Raw genomic sequence first — 21,274 nt, 5'->3', positions numbered from 1 at the left:
GCATGTCCCAAAAATCGGGCGTCCGGAAAATTGATCGTTGACTACACTGGAAACTCTTCCAGCCGACGACACAGCGTCAAAGACGATTTGTTACAATCCTTCTCTGTTACTCGAGCCAGCATTAGCGCGACTTTTGTTCCCTTTCAATAAAATTACAGGTCATTTTCCTTAACAGAAGCCCAAATTCCACGAGTTTTCCTGATTATTTCCGGAATATTCAAGACCCCTGAGAATTCCCGGTTGGTAGACACCCTGAATTTGGAGCTGACGAAATTTCATTTTGGAGCAGCTTGTAACGGACTAAATTTCATTTTGGAGCAATTTGGAGCAGATAAAATTTCATTTTGAAGCAGTGTGGAGCTGGCACGTCTGAATTTTGGTGGAATAACGCAATATGGCAGTGCACTTCAACACCACGATGAAACACAGAATAAACCAACATGAGCGCTGTACTGCAACTGTCTTAAGCTGAATTTTGAAGCAGGTTACACTGATACTGAAACTGCATTGCGTACGCAAACTTTATTGCAATAGCAATTATGTGGAGACTACAGGTGCATTTTTGCCGTCGGCATCAGCGTCGCTGTAATGTTAGTCCAAGGAACATAACACTGTCGCCGCACGCCGTATGTGCAAGTGAAAGCATGCGAGGGGTGCGCATGTTCGCGGCTCAACGTTGCACACGCAAGGGAGGAAAGCACAAAGGAAGCGCGTCATCTTCTGTCGTGCGCTTGATTTGGGGGGGGGGGGGGGGAGTAGAGAAGGAAGGGGTGCGGCGTTGTACTGTGAATTCTACGGCCGTGCAGGCCATATATTGAAAGCAATCTGCATTGAAGGCAGAGTCCAGGCACTTCGACGACTCATACCTTTGTTCGTGCTGCGTTTCTCGCCCGCTCAGTTTGCGTTAAAGCGAGAGAGCACGAAGGTCACTTCGCTCGCTGCTGCTGCCATGCTTCCTCACCCCAGTGTTATGACAGCATGTCCACGCTCATCGAATGTGATGTGTTCATGTTTGCCTACGCACGCTGACACCATGCTTTTTAATTTAGTTAGTAAGCGAATGTTTGCAAGTTTATACGGCCGATAAAACTATGTCCTTACTTTGTATATCACAATCAATAATGCTTCGCCTTTCGCGTGAAACTGCAACTTCCTTTTGCAATAGTGCCCGTAGATTTTTAATTAGTGGTAGCAATCACAAAAAGCATGCATTCTGCAATAGTGAGACCAAAATTTCAAAAAGTAGCCCAAGATATCTTTTATAATTACATTTTTCTTTGATGTATCTGCAGTGTTGTTGAAGTGCCTGGGAATGTGCTTTACCAACAAACCGTACGGAGAAACCAGTTACGAACTACTCTGTTTTATTGGAAGTCATTTCTCATAATCAGTGGTGGTTCAGTCAGTTTAGGATTTGGAGCGATTTCAGGACAAAGAAATAACACTCTGGAGCAGTTTAGGAATAGCCACAACAGCATATTTTGGTGCAGTTTTAGAGCAGGAAAATTGGTCTTTTGGAACACTTGGAGTAGTACAGCAGTAATCTGTAGCCATTTGGCAAAGCTTGTTATTACTGCGCAATCAGTTATCATCATCATCATCAACCTGGTTACGCCCACTGCAGGGCAAAGGCCTCTCCCATATTTCTCCTGCTACCCCGGTCATGTATAATTGTGGCCATGTTGTCCCTGCAAACTTCTTAATCTCATCCGCCCACCTAACTTTCTGCCGCCCCCTGCTACGCTTCCCTTCCCTTAGAATCCAGTCCGTAACCCTTAATGACCATCGGTTATCTTCCCTCTTCATTACATGTCCTGCCCATTCCCATTTATTTTTCTTGATTTCAACTAAGATGTCATTAACTCGCATTTGTTCCCTCACCAAATCTGCTAAGATGTCATTAACTCGCGTTTGTTCCCTCACCAAATCTGCTCTTTTCTTATCCCTCAACGTTATACCCATCTTTCTTCTTTCCATAGCTCGTTGCGTTGTCCTCAATTTAAGTAGAACCCTTTTCGTAAGCCTCCAGGTTTCCGCCCCGTACATGAGTACTGGTAAGACACAGCTGCTATACACTTTTCTCTTGAGGGATAATGGCAACCTGCTGTTCAGTGCTGCTCAAAAGTGAAGCAAGACACAAAGCCAACAGCAACCAATTAAGCTTGTTTTCCCACGGACGGTATACCGTGCACACTATCTTGAAACATATTTATTTGGGTATATAGGCAAAGGACTTAATTTTGTAAACAATTAAACAGAATTTGTAGGCTAACGAGAACAAACATGTGCACCAAAAGCTCTAAATAAGTCTAAAGGCCTGCCAGTACTTATTAGGTGCATCGGTGCTCGTACTGTGATAGGAGATGGTGGGTGCACGCGTGTATAATTAAGGGAACCATACCCTGTCCAGTGACAATGCCCCTTTCCACTTTTCGTATGCTTCACCGCGTAACCATTCTGTATTAAGGCGAAACTCACATTCGGGAACTAGCATTATGCAGTGCGCCGTACTTTCCCAGCTTCGAAGCCATTGGCGAGGTTTACAAAGGCGGAGTCGCGCCATTGCTAGCAGGGACGAATTGTTTCAATGAAAAACACGGCACCAAACTGCAAGCTTGGTAGCTAATGTCAAAGCAGCTAGGCCTAACGTTGCCGCGGTGGTGGCTACGGCTATCAGCGGATCTGCGTGTGAGAGAGCCGGTTCGAGGCGGCAGGATAATCGACATGACTGCAGTGGTGGCTTCTCGTATGGCTTAGATTAATGCCGTTTCGGATATGTGGTCATGGCAAAAAGTTGGGAAAATCAAACGCAAAGGTTTTTTTGCATCCAAAGATTCAGACGGTGTTATCATTGACTCTATGGGCTACGTGACGGTGCCGCGAAGGTGTCCGAATTTTCGGGCCTGTGTGAAAAACCAGCCATCGGGAAAATCAGACTGACTTTATTTGAATGTTCGCAAATCGATTCATATAGTGGAGTAGTTGTATAACATAACCCTACTGAAACCATTGCATTGCCGCGAAAACGCGAGAATAACGCACTTTTGCGCAGTTGGCGCAAATGACACTTGAGCGGGCGCAGCCAGGAGCAGGTAAGTCGAATTGTAGCAAGATGACGCAAAAGTTGGACCACCACTGCATAACACAGAGCACATTATGCATAACTTCCCGATATAACGTAAGACTATTCCAATATGTTCTTATTCCAAATCTGCATTAGCCCTTCGTGCTCATGCTGGGAGTGGCCGCGCATGCGCCGGCAGCTTGCCGTAAGCACCGAAAAGTCCATGTTATAAGCACGAAAATTACGAGAATGTGTGAGGAGGCACCGTTGCGCGGTGTGTGAAATGTCAACGGCTACACTCTATATCGGAGAGCGAACCCACTTGCTTTGTGCACATGCCGAAGCAGTTCTGGCGCAGCATGGGGCAATTTCGGTCAATTTTGTGTGTTTGGCGCAGTTTGGCACAGAAATTTGTGCTTGTATCACAATTGCACATTCGGCGCAGGAGTCCCACCCCTGTTAAACGTTTAAAAGTCCACTAAAGCTAAGGAGTTTACTAACGTATCTCCTTAACTTAAAGTTGAAAAGTTAACTCAATTAAACACTGCTGTCTTTAAATGTCCTTTGACATTGTGTTATCAGAAGTGAAGAATGTGCAGAATGCCATGCCGTTTATAATTACCGCGGCAGAGGTAATCACCTATGCACATACTGAAAGAGCCATATTGAGCAAACACCGAAAAATGTCATAAATTAGCCATGTCTAGTTCAGTCTGACAAATTTACCAGTTTTGTAGTCTAGCTTAAAATTAACAATTAGCACTCCTGGACTATGTGCCCATTCCATTCCAACTCCATTCTGAAATTTCAGGCTCCCATCCATCTGCCACAATGGTGCTACCATTACATTCCCATTCCATCCCAGGTGTTTGAAAATGTGGAATGATTCTGGAATCATTCCAACTTTGGAGTTGCCACTGTGCAACTCTGGCGTGTGTGCCAGTGTACATTAATACATCTCTGTCCCTAACCATTGTTCCTTGTTCAGGCAATGCTGTTAATTTGTGTCCCACGCAGTATTTCATAGAAGTCTGTTGTTGGGCAAGTCGGTCAAACATTAAACATAGCACTGAGAGCAGCACACACACAAGGAAAAAATTACAGCAGAACTAATCTCACGATGACAATTGACAGTAATGCAAATAGCAATCAAGCAATGTAGCGACAGGTCAAATTCCTGATGTTTCATTTCTTTATTATGGTTAGTGGCAATTATCAGACTTTCCTTGCTTCAGCTATATGCCCCATACTCTAATATCATCCCACTTTGCTATGGCACTCGCTTGCCAAAGTAGCCCATGATCGTGGAGGCATGACAACTGTATGATGCCCATGCAATGACAATGGAATGACGAAGCTGGAGTGATGCTGATTGAATGACAAAGGCGTATAACGACGACGACATGACAACAATGAAATGTCGTCATTTATATTATGATGATGGTATAATGACAACAACTTGACGACGACAACAACCTGACAACATGAAGACAATGAGATGACGATGACTGTATGACGACAATCAGATGAAGAAGAGGGAATCGCGACGATGGCATGACCAAGAAGGCATGACAACGACGATATGACAATGAATGCATGATGGCATACATGTGACAACGATGCAATGATGATGGCATGACAACGGCAGCATAATCATGACAGAATGATGACAGCATGATTACGATAGAATGACAAACAAGGAATGATACTAATGGATCGACGAAAGTGGTATGACAATGATGACCTGACGGCAATGGGATGACAATACTGAAGTGATGGCAATTCTGGAACAATGTGACAATGATGGCATGATGACAATGGCACGACGAGAGTCTGATGCTGAAGTTGCAATGATGACGATGAGATGACTGCGATGGCATCCAGATGACGGTATGATAACAAATACACAACGACGACTGCATGACGGGAATGCAGTGACGATGACAACGGCAGGAAGACAATGCAATGACGACTCCATCATGAAACCTGTATGACAAAACTGGTGCGACAACAATGGTACCACCATGATGGCATTGTGACGGTCTGACAATGGAGAAATGATAGCAGCTGTCTGTGATGGCATGACAAGGGTGGTCTAATCACGATTTAATGATAGTATGATTACAATACAATGACAAAGACTGACGTCGATGGAACGAGGAAGGCGGCATGACAAAGGCTGCATGAAGGTAATGGGATGACATGACTGAAGTGATGACACTGATGAAACGACACCATGACGACGATTGTATGACAATGAGGGCATGATTACAATGGAGTGACAAGAGTCGGATGACAAAGCTGCAAGGATGACGACAGCATGACGACAGTATCACAACCCCGAACACATACCTAGTGGCCCAAGCTGTTAGACAACTTGGATCACTGGGTCGGAGTGGAAGGAGTGACGATGGCAGCACGACAAGAGCCATATTGACCATGAAGCTGGAAACGACGACAATTCAACGACCACGATGGCCTTACCATGGCAGTGTGACAACAAATAAATGAGTATTGTATGACGATGGTGGTGTGACGATGACTGCATGACGAGTGACGGATGACAAAGCTAGAATGACGGCGATGCAACAACCACAAAGGCATCATGACCACGAGCCCGTACTTAGTGGCCCAAGCAGGTAGACAACTTGGGCACTGTGTCAGCGTAAGAGGCTAACTAACTAACTAGCTAGACAGACAGACAGACAGACAGCTAGACAGATAGATAGACTCAAGATGGCTGATGTAGGCAAAGAATGCTATTCGCATTAAAAGAACACATGTGCGCCACCTTTTTGCGTGTGGAGATGTGTCTGCACACATATCCTTCCGAGTGTGACAACTTGTCTGAGCAATGCAACCCAGCTTCACATAATGGTCTTTGAAGGCCAACTGTAACGAAATTTCTGACTCGGTAACAAGCTTAGTTTAAGATTGAGGAGCCTCTGCACAACATTTTTGCATTTGAAACATGAGTAAAAGTATCACAGAAAGGTTGTGAAAAATAACTGTTTCTAATATGAAAACTGAAAAAAAGAAACATAAACGAAAAGAAGACTGCTTTTATCACTTGCCAGAAGTGATGCATGACTCAGATCATTCAGAAGTGCTGCCAGCTCTTCAGCATCACCTCCAAGATTAGGTGGCACCTACCCAAAGAACACAAATCTAGGAGCTGATGCCATAGCTGCTAACCACCAGGTGCATGTGTTGTCTGCTTAGGCGCTGTTTAGAGGCTGCTAATAAGAAAATTGCACAATTATCAATGCCACATTTTTGCCAAGATTGCTTCACTGATATATACTACTGATTTAAAATCAATTTACCGGAAGTGACATTTCTGTGCAGTTGCCTTTGAATGCACGTTCGACCACTGATCAAACCAGGCTAGCTTCGGCCACCATACATTCACTCTACTCACCAGTGTACGTCGAGCACAAACATGTGATTGCCACCGATTAGGTTGAGGCCCACGCCGCCAGCTTCGAGAGAGAGCAGCATCACCTGAAGAAAGGCAGGCACTTTGTGAATGTTGGCTTTACTTAGGGGCTGCAGAGAAAGGTAGCTATTTATAGCTCAGAACATCAACCGATTAGGTTGAGGCCCGCGCTGCCAACTTCAAGAGAGAGCAGCATCACCTGAAGAAAGGAAGGCACTTTGTGAATGTTGGCTTTACTTAGGGGCTTCAGAGAAAGGTAGCTATTTATAGCTCAGAACATCATCAAACTGTAACACATCTCTCTCTTTCAGTACTAGAGACACGCAGTACTGCTCGCAGGAGGCCACAAACAGTGTCAATGCTACATTTGTACCTTGATGTAACAAATTATTGAATATAACGAAGTCAATTGAAAATGTTGTTTGCCAATATCAATGTGCAACAAATGTATATCATATGTCAATATATCAGATATAAGAAATGTATTTTTGTGCCACATGCAACTTCACTATAGCGAGCTTCAACTCTACATGGGTAATCTGCACCACGATGCAAGATAAAGGTGGAAATTGTAGCTGTCAATAGGGAGTGGCTATTAACACCATGACAAAGCACAGCTCCAAAGTGCAGCAGTGAAGAGTTTTCAATAATTAAAGCCCTGTAGGAAGCATTCGCAGCAACATCTGTACATGCAAACCAGCATTTCTGTTTCTGGCCTCCACCTAAAGGTAGCAGAATATATTGCCACAAGGTATGAAGAAATGAGGAGGGGGTCAAAACAGGAAATTGTAGTAGGATGCTAGAGTATGACATCAAGGGCACTTGGGTGGAAAACTATCACGGAAACATAAGGGCATACGCTTCAGCATGTTAAGCTCCCACACTCGGGAAACATATTTCTGCAATAATGAAAGTTTGAAGTTTATTCACGGTCTTATAAAGTATACACAATTTGATCGTAATTGACACATAGCCGTAAAGGCTAGTAAAGGTTCAAGGATATAAACAAAACAACATAAGTATAGGATGAGCAGTAGTTTCACATCTCAACAGGAAAACATCACAACAAAAGAATGTTAAAATAGCAAACACTCATTAACTCTTTCTGTACCGCGCCCATTGGACATCGCTCGCCGGTTAACTATGGTTTGAAACGCCGGTTTCGAGACTTTCCGCGCTGCTCATGGACATACTGTGCTATCAGACGTGAAGGAGGAGGACTATTTTGTTTCCTAAGCAGTTCGCCTTTTCCCTCAGGTGGTGATTTTTGAATGCGCTCAGAAGTTTTCGCGCTCATCAAAGTACAAAGCAAAAATGGCCGGCCGCTATCAATGATTTGAGATGCCGATTTCGAGACTTTCTGCGGTGTTCACGGATACTCTGCACCATAGGACATGAAGGAGAACTATATTTTTGTTTTCTAAGCAGTTCGCTTTTTCCCCACAGGTGTTAATTTTTGAATGCACTTTGAAGTTTGGCAATCATCAAAGGAGAAAGCAAAAATGGCCACCTCCGGGAGAGGTACTACATGCTTCGAAAGATCGAAGGTCTCGAAATTCCGATGCGTTTGTGGCTGACTGCATCCATGGATCGAGCAGCAGTGAATCTGAGGATGCTACCTTTGCATCGGACTCTGAAACCGACAATGATGCAAGCCTGCCCAGAACATCGAGACCCTGGTTAGGTAATAAACGAGAAGAAAGGGGGTTAACTGAGGAGTCCAATTTTCATTAGTCATATCATAAGAAGCCAACAAACACTGACACCAAGGACAACATAGGGGAATTTACTTGTGCTTAATAAATGAAATAAAGAAACGATAAATTAATGGAAATGAAAGTGGATGAAAAAACAACTTGCCATAGTTGGGGAACAATACCACAAGTTTTGCATTTGCAATCTTGATTTTGGCAATTTATATTTTCTTTATGACATATATCTCGTTAATAAACATTTTATACAGGTAAAGTGCATTCATTCTGCCTTTTGTTTACATACTACATAAAATATTGATTTCAGTAGTTCCTTCAGAAAAAAAATCTGGCGTAACCTACAAAAAAACACCTATTTTCCCCATGGTAGGGAAAGAGTTAAAGCACATGTGATACCGTTTTAAAGGACTGCTCAGTAGGTTTGGCCACTGTGGACAGACAAGCGCAGCACATAGACCACGCGGTGGCAATCATGTATGGAAATTATCAAGCAGGTGCACTGCACAAGAACAGCTGAAATTTGAAACAGAAGGCTGCGTGCCCTTCCTCCCGAGGAAGCTCTACTCTCTGCCAGAGAGTCAAGATCACACGCACAAATGCCTCTATGTAAGACACGTTGCCTGCATTGTCATCAATTATAGCATGTGACCTCAGTAAATTGTCCAATTGTCCCATGCAAAATGCGCAATACTGCCACCAGCAAGGCACTGCGCAGAAACAAAAGGAAGAGAAGAAAGAAAGTCGTAGTGTCGACCGGTGAAAGGTGAAAGGCTAGCGTAAGGAAGGGCAGCAGCAGCAGCCTACGAATTGACCTTCATGCTGCCTGTCGCTTCAACACAACTAAGCAGCAAGAACACAATGCACACAAAACTATCAGCTCTGGGTGCGACTAGACTGTGTCCCCCATTGCAGATCGCTTTCAAGATAGGGACTGTGTGACTGCACTCAGTTGCGCCACACACAGCTACCACCGGAGTAAAACACTCACCCGGTGGTGCCTTGTGCGCAACGAAAGACTTTTGTGTGCGCGAAATCGAGCCACCAAGCGCGGCTCACCCTCGCACACTTTCCCTCGGAGACACAGCATACAGCACGCAGCAACGATGTTATTGCACTTTGACTTTACATAGAACATCATGGCAAGACCGACAACGATGGCGTAAATGTGCTTGGAGTGTCCACATAATTCTTATCGCATGAAAAAAGGTATCTGAGGCTCAAGATGTAAACGTAACACAGAGCCTTGGCTCCGGTATGAGAGAAGACAAGGAAGAAATGTCGCTTGTGGATGCTAGTGGAGGCAGAAGGAGAGAGTGTCTACATTGGCAGTGAAGGTTGCCCTTTGGTAGCCGTGCTATGTGACATTTCAATTTCTTCTACCTCTTCTAATAATGAACCAATGAAAAAAATTCTTGCGGTAAGACTCCCCAGACAGCACCCTACAGCCTCCAGTGTGCAAACGAAATTTGCAATGGGGCCAGGTGAGGGGACTTTTAAAGTGCACTGTTCGCAGTTGCACACATGCTATGTCTGGTCTCATTTACCTAAATGAGAATCACACTTGTAGATATAATGGGATTCGAATCATATTTTTCAGCCTTTGCACAACATGAACCAGTGTCAGTGCAATCTCTTGCACTTTAATTCTTGTTTACGAGTTGTTGCAAGTACTGTCTTGTTTGCTTTATTATGGTTAGCTTGGAAAGGAGGTTATAGTTTTTACCTTAGGGACCGCCTTATATATACATGGTTCTTATTAAACTGTTGCGCCTACAAAGACAGGACGTCGAGCGAAGAATAAGAACCATGTACAACCAACTCGCCCAAAACGTAACACTTTTGAAGTTCATATATACAGTTAAACCTTGATTTATTAAACTTCAATGTAACGAAAGCCTCAATATTGTTACGGAAGGATGAAAGAAGAGAGAGGAAGAAGAAACTTCTCTCTCACTACACAGGGCTTTATGAAGTCCTATGTCAAGTTAGTGACGTCAATTACGAGATCGCGCCGTTACAGTTTGATCCAGCCTCAAGTCTGCCACCTGTTGACGTCGTGCACATTTTGCGGCTGAAGCCATACTTCGCTTGCAGTTCTTCGCCTACCATGCGCCAAGACAGTGCTTCACCACCCGAGGGTCCTGTTACGGAAGGACGAAAAAAGAGAGAGGAAGAAGAAGATTGCAAGATGCTGGCTGCTGCGGGTTGTTAGTGGTCAGCCACCTTAACTACTCAGACTCATTTTGTGTATATATTGTAAATATAATCTTCTAAACTCCCAACATCCCCGTAACAATATAACAAAGTATAAATTGCTTATAACTTCTTATAGAACACCATGTATGTACAACTTCATCATAACGAAGTGCATTTATACAAAATTTGAATAAAAACGAAATTTCACTGCCACCGTGAAGGAATATTGAGACCATAAATGGAAACTTCTGCAGATGCAGATAGTCAAATGCTTGAACCACAAGCAGCTACTTGCGAATGCACCTCTCAAATCGCAGGATGCGAGACCAAGAGCAACTACGTACCAAAGCGGAGGAGCATCTTGTTCCAAAGTTCAAGTGCGACAAGATCATATTGTGCCCGATGTTTTGTGTGCTTTGGGTGCAAGTGAAAGCTGGTGAAGGTGAGCCGAGAAGGACGGTGACTTGATGAGCGCCATCTTTCCGTGCAGGCAAGGGGAAAAGGGGGGAGGAGAGCGAGCTCGCGGCAACGCAATCAAGCACACAATGGGAAGGGGGGGGGAGGAAGTGGGGGACAAGCACTGCTGTGGATAGGTGTCTGCGCAGCTGAGCACATCTTGCACGCCATTTTAGAGCCACTCTGCGATGTCTACAAAGGCTGGGCAAGCTGAGACGGCATGGCATCGTGCACCACCTTTCTGTTTAGTACTGCAGGTTGTGTAATCTCGTGTTTTGGGGATGCATTGAAGTGAGGCACAGATGAAGCATTCACTCCCTACTGTCAGCACTTTTCAGGATAGCCTCGTGCCACTACAGCAAACACTATCAATTGCAGAGGCAAACTGAAGCTGAAAAGCAATAGTGGCTTCAATTTGTATTTTTCGTTGCCGACTCTCAAGCTCAATAATACAGTCAAACCCACTTATAACGATACTGGTTCTAACAAGATATCAATTATAACAATGAGAAGCTGCTGCACCGTTAACTTTTGTATGTTTTCTATGGTGAAATAGCCTGCTTACTACAATACCCTGATGCCGCATTATCGTTTATCACAATGAAGTCTGGCTGCTGGGTGTCCGAGCTGAAAGGTAGTGAAATGCGAAATCCTTGAAAAGAAAAAAAAAGAAAACGAGAAATTTGATCCGCTGCACGATGGGCAGCTGCTCCAACAGCCGCCGTGCACTTATTTTCCAGCCATCTATGCGCGGCTCTCTCCCATCGACCTTCCCGCCCTCCGAACACGAATGGGCTGCCCCCATAGCTCTAAGCCACCCCACCCTCCGAAACAGGAATGAACCGCGCCAACTGCGTCGCTCGCAGATTGCTCGGATGTTGCTCGCTGGCTCCTCATTCCGTGCAGTTCTGCGAACACCTTAATCGCTCGTGTTCATCTTTGTTGGTTGCATTGAAGTCGTTGCTGGCCACGCGGTTTCTCAGCTTCACTTGACTCGCCACTGAAATGGTAGATGGCTGATCCGCCCCCTCTGATCATCGGCAATGCACGATGTTGCTGGTGAAAAGAAAGCACACGGCTATAGATTTGGAAATAAGTACTCCTAACCGATAAGACGATCGTTGCGAACATGCTTGCATCAGACAGCGATGGCGACGACGGTAGCAATGACGTGGTAGGGCAGGCTGCCTCAACGTTGTCCTCACAGGAGGCCCTGCAGATGATTCAGTCCCTCCTGGGCTTCGTTTTCGCGAGGAACCTTCCACTGCACAACATGGAACACTTGGATGCCTTGGAGAAGAATGTCGGCAAGCTTCGCGTAAAGCATGCATGGCTGACGGACCTAGGCTTTTCTCATGCAAGCCAGTGAGAAGTACGTGGCAAGATGCTTGTGACGATCTCTCCTCAGTGTTTCTTGTAGATTTCTCAAGCTGACAGGCTGCCACGGCAGCCTTCTCGAAATATTTAAAAGGCCCCTTTTGGGGCCACCAAAGTGATGCCTTGGCGGTGCTCACATATCGCTTGCCACCCGTGACACCTCATTGCAGTTGTTATAGCAGTGCCGCTCTTTAATGCCGACAGCTGCTGCTTGTTACACACGATCGAAGCACCCAGGAAGCAGTTAAAATGATTGAGCACAATCAGCAGCCAGGCAGAGGAAGGTGGTGCAGTGGCATTCCCGCCTATAGAGTTTTTTCACATCAGCTCTGCCATCCCCGTATTTTGATTTTTTCATGCAACCCAGTTATAACAATTATCGGTTATAACAATGAAATTTTCGTGGCACTTGAATATTGCTATAAGTGGGTTTGACTGTATATTTTTTTTTTCTCTTCAAATTTACTTTTCCTGATTGCTAGAAAATTTGGGTAATTTTGCAGCCCCTTTCCATGTAAGAAAAATCCAGTGGCAACTGTACCTATTAGCATAAAAGGTTGAATCTCAATATAATAAAATTTTGCTATAAAGAAGCAAATTGCCATTTTACAGAGTTCTTATAATCGAGGTTTACCCCTTTGTGGCCATAAGTCTTTACCAAATTTGCGGTAGTTCCAGTCAGAAGCCATTCTGCGCTTTTTAGGTGCCATGCAGAAAAACGCTCAGGTACACAAACAGATGTTAGGGGATTTATTGGACAAATATTTCTCGATGCCCTTAGTTGTCAGTGGTACTTCAGCACAGTATGGTAATGCTCAAAGCAGTCACCAGGGTGGAGGCCAGGATGTGCACTGCATGTCTTGCAGTAGAAAAGAGTCTCACTCCTGCTACCGTCTTCCTATCACTGTACACAGCGCAGTACTTGCTGTTACCATTCGCATTCTTATATATGAACTGTGGATTGCCATCCAAGCACTCATCCCCTTGGGAATTTTCAAACAGGCACCTCTTCGGTTTTTACAAGATGTCTCCAACAAGAGGTTCAATAAGTTTTTGTCAGTAGGAGAGGTGTCTCGGTGCCTTGATGCCTTCAGCAGCCAACTTCATTTTCATCAAAAGGTAGCCATTTACAATAGAAACCTCAATCAGCCAGAAGAACAGTTTCCTCCACCATTTCACTGATTTACGTGTAACCGTATAGCTTGCGCAGTAGTGGTCATGTCTGTCAACAGCCCCCATGTTCACTGTAAAGTCACAGATGACAACACGTGTCTGCAATGTCACAGTTTTGCCACGAGATTGCTTTCTTGTGATCTCTTGAAATCGCTGGGCTGACCCGCCTATCTCACAAAGCCAGGGCCATGTGTGAGTCACCATTTCAATACGTAGCCACTTCACCTTTCTTCATCTTTTTCTGTAGTTGCTGCATTGCAGCATATTCTTCCTGTGAGGCACACATTTTTCGAAAGCAATTCTTTGGCAAGCAGTGGTGATGTATGGCACCTGTCAGTGTACAAGTGGTACCCAGAACCACCACTGGTGAGAAGCACTTCCTACGACAGGTGTAGAACGATGAAGCATGTAAACGGGAAGTCCAGTCAACAGAAGCACTCTGTTGTAGGGATTCCATAATATGGCTTAAAGGCTGGAACATACCCAGTCTTGCAGTCGGCCAGTGCAAATGCACAAAGGCCCCACTTCGTTGGTTTTTGTGGATTATAATAGTCTACACTCGTTACAACGGACCTGCGTACAACAGGCTTTCGGATATGAGGAAGCATATCTCAATCTTAGTTTGCGCTATAACGGACTATCGGCTACAGTGGATGAAATTAGTGGCAATTTTTGTCAACACCAGGCATATAAAACGGACTTTTGCTTTGTCGACACGGGCTGACAACTGACTTGTGAGGGGCAGCTGACGATTGCGGCACGCCCGAGGGACAAAAGCAGGGCTGAAGCGCGCCCGCTTCTTTCGCCTGCGAGGCACCGGGGGAAGGCAAGGGAGGGTTCTACTTTGGCAGCTGCTGCTTATGGCGCAGCCATGCGGGTGCCATATCTTGAAAGCGATCTGTGATGTGGACAAAGTGCGCCCAGTGCCGGTAGCTTCATATGCACTGTGCTTTCGACATTTAATTTGCATTGAAGCAAGAGACAGCACGAAGGTCAATTCACTTGCTGATGCTGCCGCGCTTCCTCACTCCAATGTTTTGACAGTAACTTCCCACGATCATCGAGCGAGATGCGTTCATGTTTACCTGTGTGTGCGTGACATCATGCTTGTTAATTTAGATAGTAAGTGCTTACAATTTTGTACGGCCAATAAAACTACTATCCTTACTTCGCATAGCTGTCTACTAACTTGCTATCGCAATAGATGCTTTGCCTCTTGCGTGAAACTGCGACCTTCCTTGTTTGTTTTTTACTTTGGACGTTTCTCACTTGCTTTTTGCAATAACATTGTTATACATCGCAACCAGTTTTGGAAGTGAGGCGTTTCGGATATTATGGACTTCGGATAAAATGAACATTATTTGTCGGATTACCAGGGTTCGTAGTAACGAGAGTCGACTGTACTTGAATTACACCCTGCCTTTGAAACCAACAGTGCTTTCGTCAGCACAGATTTTTGGTCCTGCATTGAAATGCTCTCGGCACTTCTTGTCTATGCACTCAACATTTCTGATCTTGCTGCCACATGTTTGTTTGGAGAATCTTGGTTTGGCTTTCGAATGTGCAGCACCCAAAATATCTGACGAAATCTGGTGCAAGTGAAGACCACAGGGAAGAAGGGCATCTTCATCAATGCATTCTGGCTGAAATACATTTATGTGAGGTTTTAGGTTCAGTGCCCCGTTCATTATTAAATCTAAAAACACCTTAAACTCGGTGTACAGATATCGACTGCCATGTTTTCCAAAGCCTCGCAATGAACTCACACTTGCAATTTTCCTCGATGGCATACCAATTCACTTCTTGAACAATTTCTTCTATGAGCTCATTGGTAAATACCAGCTGGAAATAATCAAGCTCATTGTGAATATTGGAAAAAGCAACCTTAGAGCCGGAATTTGTCACTGTGAAGGAAATATTCTTGAAATCTTTAAAAGATGTAGCGTACAGTCTCTAGCCGCCCGCACCACGTTGTTGGCGATCACCACATGAACCATCGGCTCCCGGGTCATCACAGTCAGTGTCTTCTGACATGCTGTCATCCAAGGACATCTGATGACCTTCTGAAGGCAGCACATAGTCCTCCTCGGCACTGAAATCATCATCAGACTCACTAAACTCCCGCAAGTTACATCCATACAATGCCTGGGCAGAAAACGTCGCTGTCTGGTCAGCAGTACGCACCACAAATAGCACGCAAAAATCTCTTCCAAGTGCATTTGAAAAAGTGCTGCCCTCATGTGGAGACAACAAAAACTGCAATTAGTAGGTGAAGAATGCTGCTGAGAGATGCTGCAACCAATACAACTAAACGGAGAATGCGAGTAAGCGAGCGTGTTGGGCGATTTCCAACATGTGACCGGAGCTGACATTTTCACATGGCAGCGTGGGCCTGACGCATGTCCGCAAAGGGTTAACTGTATAAATATCTTGTGATCACTCTTATTGCCACAATAAAAGCGACTCTGTTTCTGCTAAGCGATATGGCAAATGTAAATTTCTAACACTTTGTTTCATCCTAAATGCCACATTATGGTGCAAGAGCTCGACAAGGCAATTGAGACTTGAGTTACATGGTCAGAGAACTCTGGCAGCTCAGTTCACTAACCCAACCACTGCTGCATTACTAGGCGACTCACCGTGGGTCCCCCCTGCTGCTGGTTGAAATTGGTGACGTGAGAAGCCCTCTGGTGGCCGGGAATGCTGCCCTGGATGGTGACACAGGGGATGCCCCGCCTCTCAAGGTGCCGGCGCACCAACGACAGAAGTGAAGTCCACCGAGACACCACAACACTGCATGACACGCCGCAACACCAATCTCAAATAACATAGTAAAGAGCAATACACTCTTAATGATACCACATATACATAATGATATATCAGTTATAACCAGGGTTCTCCCCACGGTGGGTAGCAGTGGTTTTGCTGCCCTCTACTATGGCCAACCGCCCACCTCTATGACCACCTGCCACACCACCGCCCACCTCGCGGGCTTCAAGTTTGCTGTACTCGGGGACAACTTTCTGTGCCTTGGCAGCAGAAGCTACAAGCAGGAGGGGCTGGTTTCCACAAGCACACTGTTACGCGCAATCATGGACGCTGGTGGGAAACAGTTGCACATGCTCACAAGCCAGAAACACTAGGCGGGAAGCTGGCGGCAATCGCAGACGATTGCAGGTGCTATTCTGGACACCTAGACCTAGAAAGACATTCTTGGGCTGCTTCACACATTGCATGAGCTGATCGTTCCCGCCACTACACTCAACTTTATTTCGCTGGAAGCAAAGCATGTTTCTTGTTTCGCTTAATGTCAGCACCTCTTGAGGTCCTTCGTCGTCACCATTGTTTAACTGCCCTCTCCGTTTGTAGCCTCACGCAAAGCTCGTTAAACGGTTCGGCAGCGGAGTTTTTGTCCCACTCTCAGTCAAGATTTTGAAATATCCACAATTTGCTGTGAAAATACTTCAAGAAAAAGGGCAATAAATACATGGCGCGTATGTGAAATAGTTTGGTGCCGCAGAAAATTTCGACAGCTGATTTTTCGATACAATTAAACCTCGATATGACGAACTTCAATATAACTAAATTCTCGATATAAAGAAGTGTTTAGCTTTTCATAGCTTTCTGTTCATAGAACCTCAATATAACGAAGTGTGTTTGTATGCATTTCAATATAACGAAATTTCACTGCCACCGCAAAGGAATGCCGAGACACTAAATGGGAACTTCTGCAGATGCAGATGGTCAAGTGATCGAATGGCTGCTTGCAAATGACCTCTTAAATTGTGCGCTGCGCAACAAGAGCGACTGCCAAAGTGGAGCTGCATCATGTTCCGCATAAAGTCAAAGCGCGATAAGATCCTATCACGCCCTGTGCACTGTGTGCTTTAGGGGCGAGGCAAGGTATGCGACGGTGGGACCAGAAAGATGGCGGCTTCATGAGTGCTGCCTTCTCACACAAGCAAAGATAAAGAGGGGGAGGGTAGCGAGCTTGCAGTAACATGATCAAGCACGTGCAAGAGGGCGAGGGGGGAGGAAGTGGGGAGTAAGTTGGCGCGCGTCTCGGCCATGGCTGCGCATGGCTGTAAGTGCGGCAGAGTGCATACACAGCCGCGCAGCTTGCTTTAGAGGTATTCGAGACGGCATGACATCATGTAAGCTGTCTTCCCGTGTCTTTAGTATTGGAGGTTGCGTAACCTTGAGTTTTGGTGAGCGCTGGAGCGAGAAGCAGACGAAGTATTCGCTCCCCACTGCCGGCAATTTTCACGATAGCGTCGCCCTAGTGCGAGCAATGCTATCATCTGAGGGAGCGGAGTGCACATGCAAGCTTGGATGGCTTTGTTTAATTTGTACCGCCACGAGGATATCGTTGTTGTACGTGGCATGAAACCGAATTATTCATCGCCGACTTCCAAATTTATCAAAATGAATTGTTTTCTCATCAAATTTGCTTTTTTTGCTTGCCCAATAATTCAGAAAATTCTGTGGCCCCTTTTCATGTAAGAAAAATCGATCAGCGACTGTACTTATTTGCACAAAAGGTTGAATTTCAACACAACGAAATTTCGATATAACGAAGGAAATTGCCAATTTTACCAATCTCCTTACATCGAGGTCTAACTGTATGCAATTTCGAGTTAACGTGGTATTACTGTGCATCTGAAAAGCAGAAATAAAGTCTCCTGCATTGCTGCATCATATGATTGCGCTCAAACGTCTATCGTGTTGTCATTATTCAGCATGTGCCTGTGCCTCGCCTATACAGTGGAAGTCAATAATACAGTAAAAACTGGCTCTCGCACACTGCAAAAAGCAATCTATTCGTTGCTACAAGCAACCAATTCGTTGCAACAAGCTAGTGGTGTTTGCAATAAACGACCAAAGTTGCACAAGCCAGGCGCTGAACATACATTGGGAGAAAGCACACACAAAGCAGTTGGCGAAGCATCTGAAAAAGTGAACACTGATTGAAACCTACCAGGAACAAGTACAGGGCTGCATTTACTTTGGGTCCTGCAAGGGTCTTATTTGTGTTTCACTATTGCCGGTTCTCTTTAGTCAGCTTTGGCACAGTAGAACCGTGTCATGCATTGAAGCATACGTGTCCCTTAATTATGCTCGCGTGCCTGCGTTGTTCCTGGTCACAGTACGAGCCCCGAGAAATGCAATGACTGCGCTGGCAGTCATTCGGACTGTTTCCGACAAGCTGTAGCGATCTGAGCCCTTCCTCTAGGTTACGTTTTCCCTGCTTGTACGTTTTTTTCCCACAGTCCATTATAAACGTATCTACAAGGTTCTACTGTACTTTGTGACACTTCATCCCACAAAATGTGTGACTGCAGCCAACATTATTGCGCCAAGGTTCATGGCATACTCCGCGGCGAAAAAGGGGAGCAACGCAATGTAAACATGCACACTGTCAAATCCTGATTAACCTCCCATGCTGTCAAAATTCTTGCTTCGGTTACCGGCTCTTTATAACTGTCGCTTTTATTCGCACTTGTGTCCTTTCCGCCCTAGACAGCTTTGAAAACATTGGCCACCAGTTACTATGCTGCAGTCCACTTATAACGATACCACATATAAAAATATATTGGTTATAACGATGAATCGACTTAAGGGTATGAACTTATGCATTAAGGCAATGAGAAAAAACCCACATGTAACGATATTGTTATGGTGCATTTGGACAGTACCGTGCACGCAAGAGGGGGACGAAGAGGAAGTGGTAGACTGTCTCCAGGAGCTGTGACCTTTGTACCAGCCTGTGCAATTACCACAAACTTTTCGCCATGTATATAGCTGCACATACATTTGTGCATCAGGCTTCCTCTTCGTAACATTTGGTGGAGGTGCTGAGCAACGACTTGGAACAGAGCTTTGCAGTGGATGTTGCTTTGGTTCTTTACCGATGTCGCAGAAGACGGTGCCTGGCTCAGCAACGCCTGCGTCAACTGTTGTACCTGCCCATCCGTGTGATCCAGAAACATTCTGCAGCACCAACGACGGCGACGTTGACGATTGGCTGGAGGTGTATGAGCGGGTGAGCAGCCACAACAAATGGAATCCCACAGCAATTGCTGATGAACATAATTTTCTACTTGGCGGGAACAGCACAAGTGTGGTTTCAAAACCACGAAGAAGAACTCCATCACTGGAAGATCTGCAAGCAGACGCTGTGAGACCTCTTCGGAAAACCACTGAATCGGAAAGTCTTCGCCAAGAAAGAGTTGGCATCACGAGTTCAGACGTCTATCGAAGGCTACGTCGCCTATATACAAGACGTGCTGGCACTCTGCTGCAAGGCCGACACTGAAATGCCGGAGTGTGAAAAAGCCAGGCATGTCTTAAAAGGTATCGCTGATGATGCCTTCAATTTACTCATTTGTAAGAACTGTACTTTGGTTAATGACAATATCGCGGAGTGCAAGCCTTTCAAGCAGGTGAAAAGCTGTCGTTTTTATCAGTCATTTGCACAGCTTCCCAATACGGCTGAAGCATCGTCTTGTGAAGACCGACAGGACTCTCCTCCATGGCAGGAGCAGCCTCCAGATCAGCTGATGAAGATTGTGTGCCTTGAGCTGGAAGCCATGTGTCCCGCGCCTCTGTACCCACCTGTCAACGATACATGCACTCCTGTGATTCCCCTTGTTCAGGCTATTGTGTGCCAAGAGCTCGCCAATGTCGGCTTGCAGTCAGTTTGCACTGCAGCCAGTTCCTGGCCTACTGAACGTCCTTTGCTCGTGCATAGTTAAAATCAATGGATCCCTCGAGGTTTTCGCAACATGGCAGAGTGGTGAATATTGGATGATCAACCTATTTGCTTCAGTTGTCGCCGCGTTGGTCACATTGCCCGATACTGCCGCAACCGCTGGTCCTCCATGCCGTTCTCAAACAGCCCTAGTCCAGACTGCGGTTTTCACCATATCCAGCTGCAAGCTGAGCCGTACCTGCACACCACTGACGGCACGACTGCATGGTGCCATCGATCACCATCGCCAAGCAGTCGCCAGTCCCATTCACCGCAAAGTCATCGCCCGTCATCCAGGTCATCCCAGTTTCGTCGCCTGTTGGCGTCATTCCGACCTGGGCGCACACCTTCAGAAAACTAAATGATGTGCTCCCGGAAGCGACGCTGTATTGTCGATGTCTTGGCCAAAGTCTCTCACCCTGCTGACCCGGAGTTGACGGTGTATTTGTCCCAGCGCTTGTTGACACTGGAGCCCATATCTCGGTGGTGAGCAACCATCTTCATTGCCGCCTGCCACATTGTGACAAATCCTTACACCTGCTACACCTCGTGCTATCCAGGTCGCCGACGGAGCAACACCCCTTATCCTTGGCACTGCGTGAATAACTGTTCCTGGTTTCAACACTTTCGTTTTATTTGCCGTTCGGGAACACTGTTCTCATGACTTGATCTTCGGCCTCGACTTTTTATTGGACCATTCAGCACTGATTGACTGCACTGCTGGCCTCCTCCAACTCGAGCTGCCTATTCACTGCTGTCCTCCAAAATCAGCTGAGCCTGGTTTATGTTGTGTAGACTTCACATGGTTGCCGTCTCAAGCCGCCATGTGTATGCCTTTGACGTGCTTCCTGTCTGTTGCTGACGGTGACTATGTGCTGACTTCTAATGTCAATGTTCTCCTCCTATGCACACTTGCCGTTCCTCATACCATTGTGACTATCACCAATAATCACATATTTCTTCCTGTTTTAAGTTTTGGTTTAAGTAGGCAAGCTACTCCGAAAGGCATGTCACTCGGCCACGATTCTCCCATCAACGATACCGCCACCTCTGTATTGGATGTTCCGTGCTTGTCTGCAACCATTTGCTGTCCGATCAGTTCCACC

At 45.6% G+C, this 21,274-nt stretch overlaps 1 protein-coding gene across 3 annotated transcripts in view; it reads right to left on the bottom strand.

Moving 5' to 3' along the window:
* Positions 1 to 21,274, bottom strand: part of LOC126540270 (transcription termination factor 2-like) — a 109,766-nt gene that overhangs the window by 22,982 nt on the left and 65,510 nt on the right. For 2 of the 3 annotated variants that reach the window (XM_050187074.3, XM_050187075.3), the window contains exons 14-15: positions 16,057 to 16,210; positions 6,486 to 6,568 (exon numbers count right to left, since the gene is read on the bottom strand). In XM_050187074.3, coding sequence (XP_050043031.1) covers positions 6,486 to 6,568; positions 16,057 to 16,210 — 237 coding nt within the window. Of the gene's footprint in view, positions 1 to 6,484; positions 6,569 to 15,365; positions 15,510 to 16,056; positions 16,211 to 21,274 lie in introns of those variants that run through there. The other variant, XR_011892886.1, reaches the window with a different exon arrangement.

This window comes from Dermacentor andersoni, chromosome 2 (genome assembly GCF_023375885.2).
Source record: "Dermacentor andersoni chromosome 2, qqDerAnde1_hic_scaffold, whole genome shotgun sequence".
Lineage (NCBI taxonomy): Eukaryota > Metazoa > Arthropoda > Arachnida > Ixodida > Ixodidae > Dermacentor > Dermacentor andersoni.
This window is presented reverse-complemented; position numbering and strand designations above follow the sequence as displayed.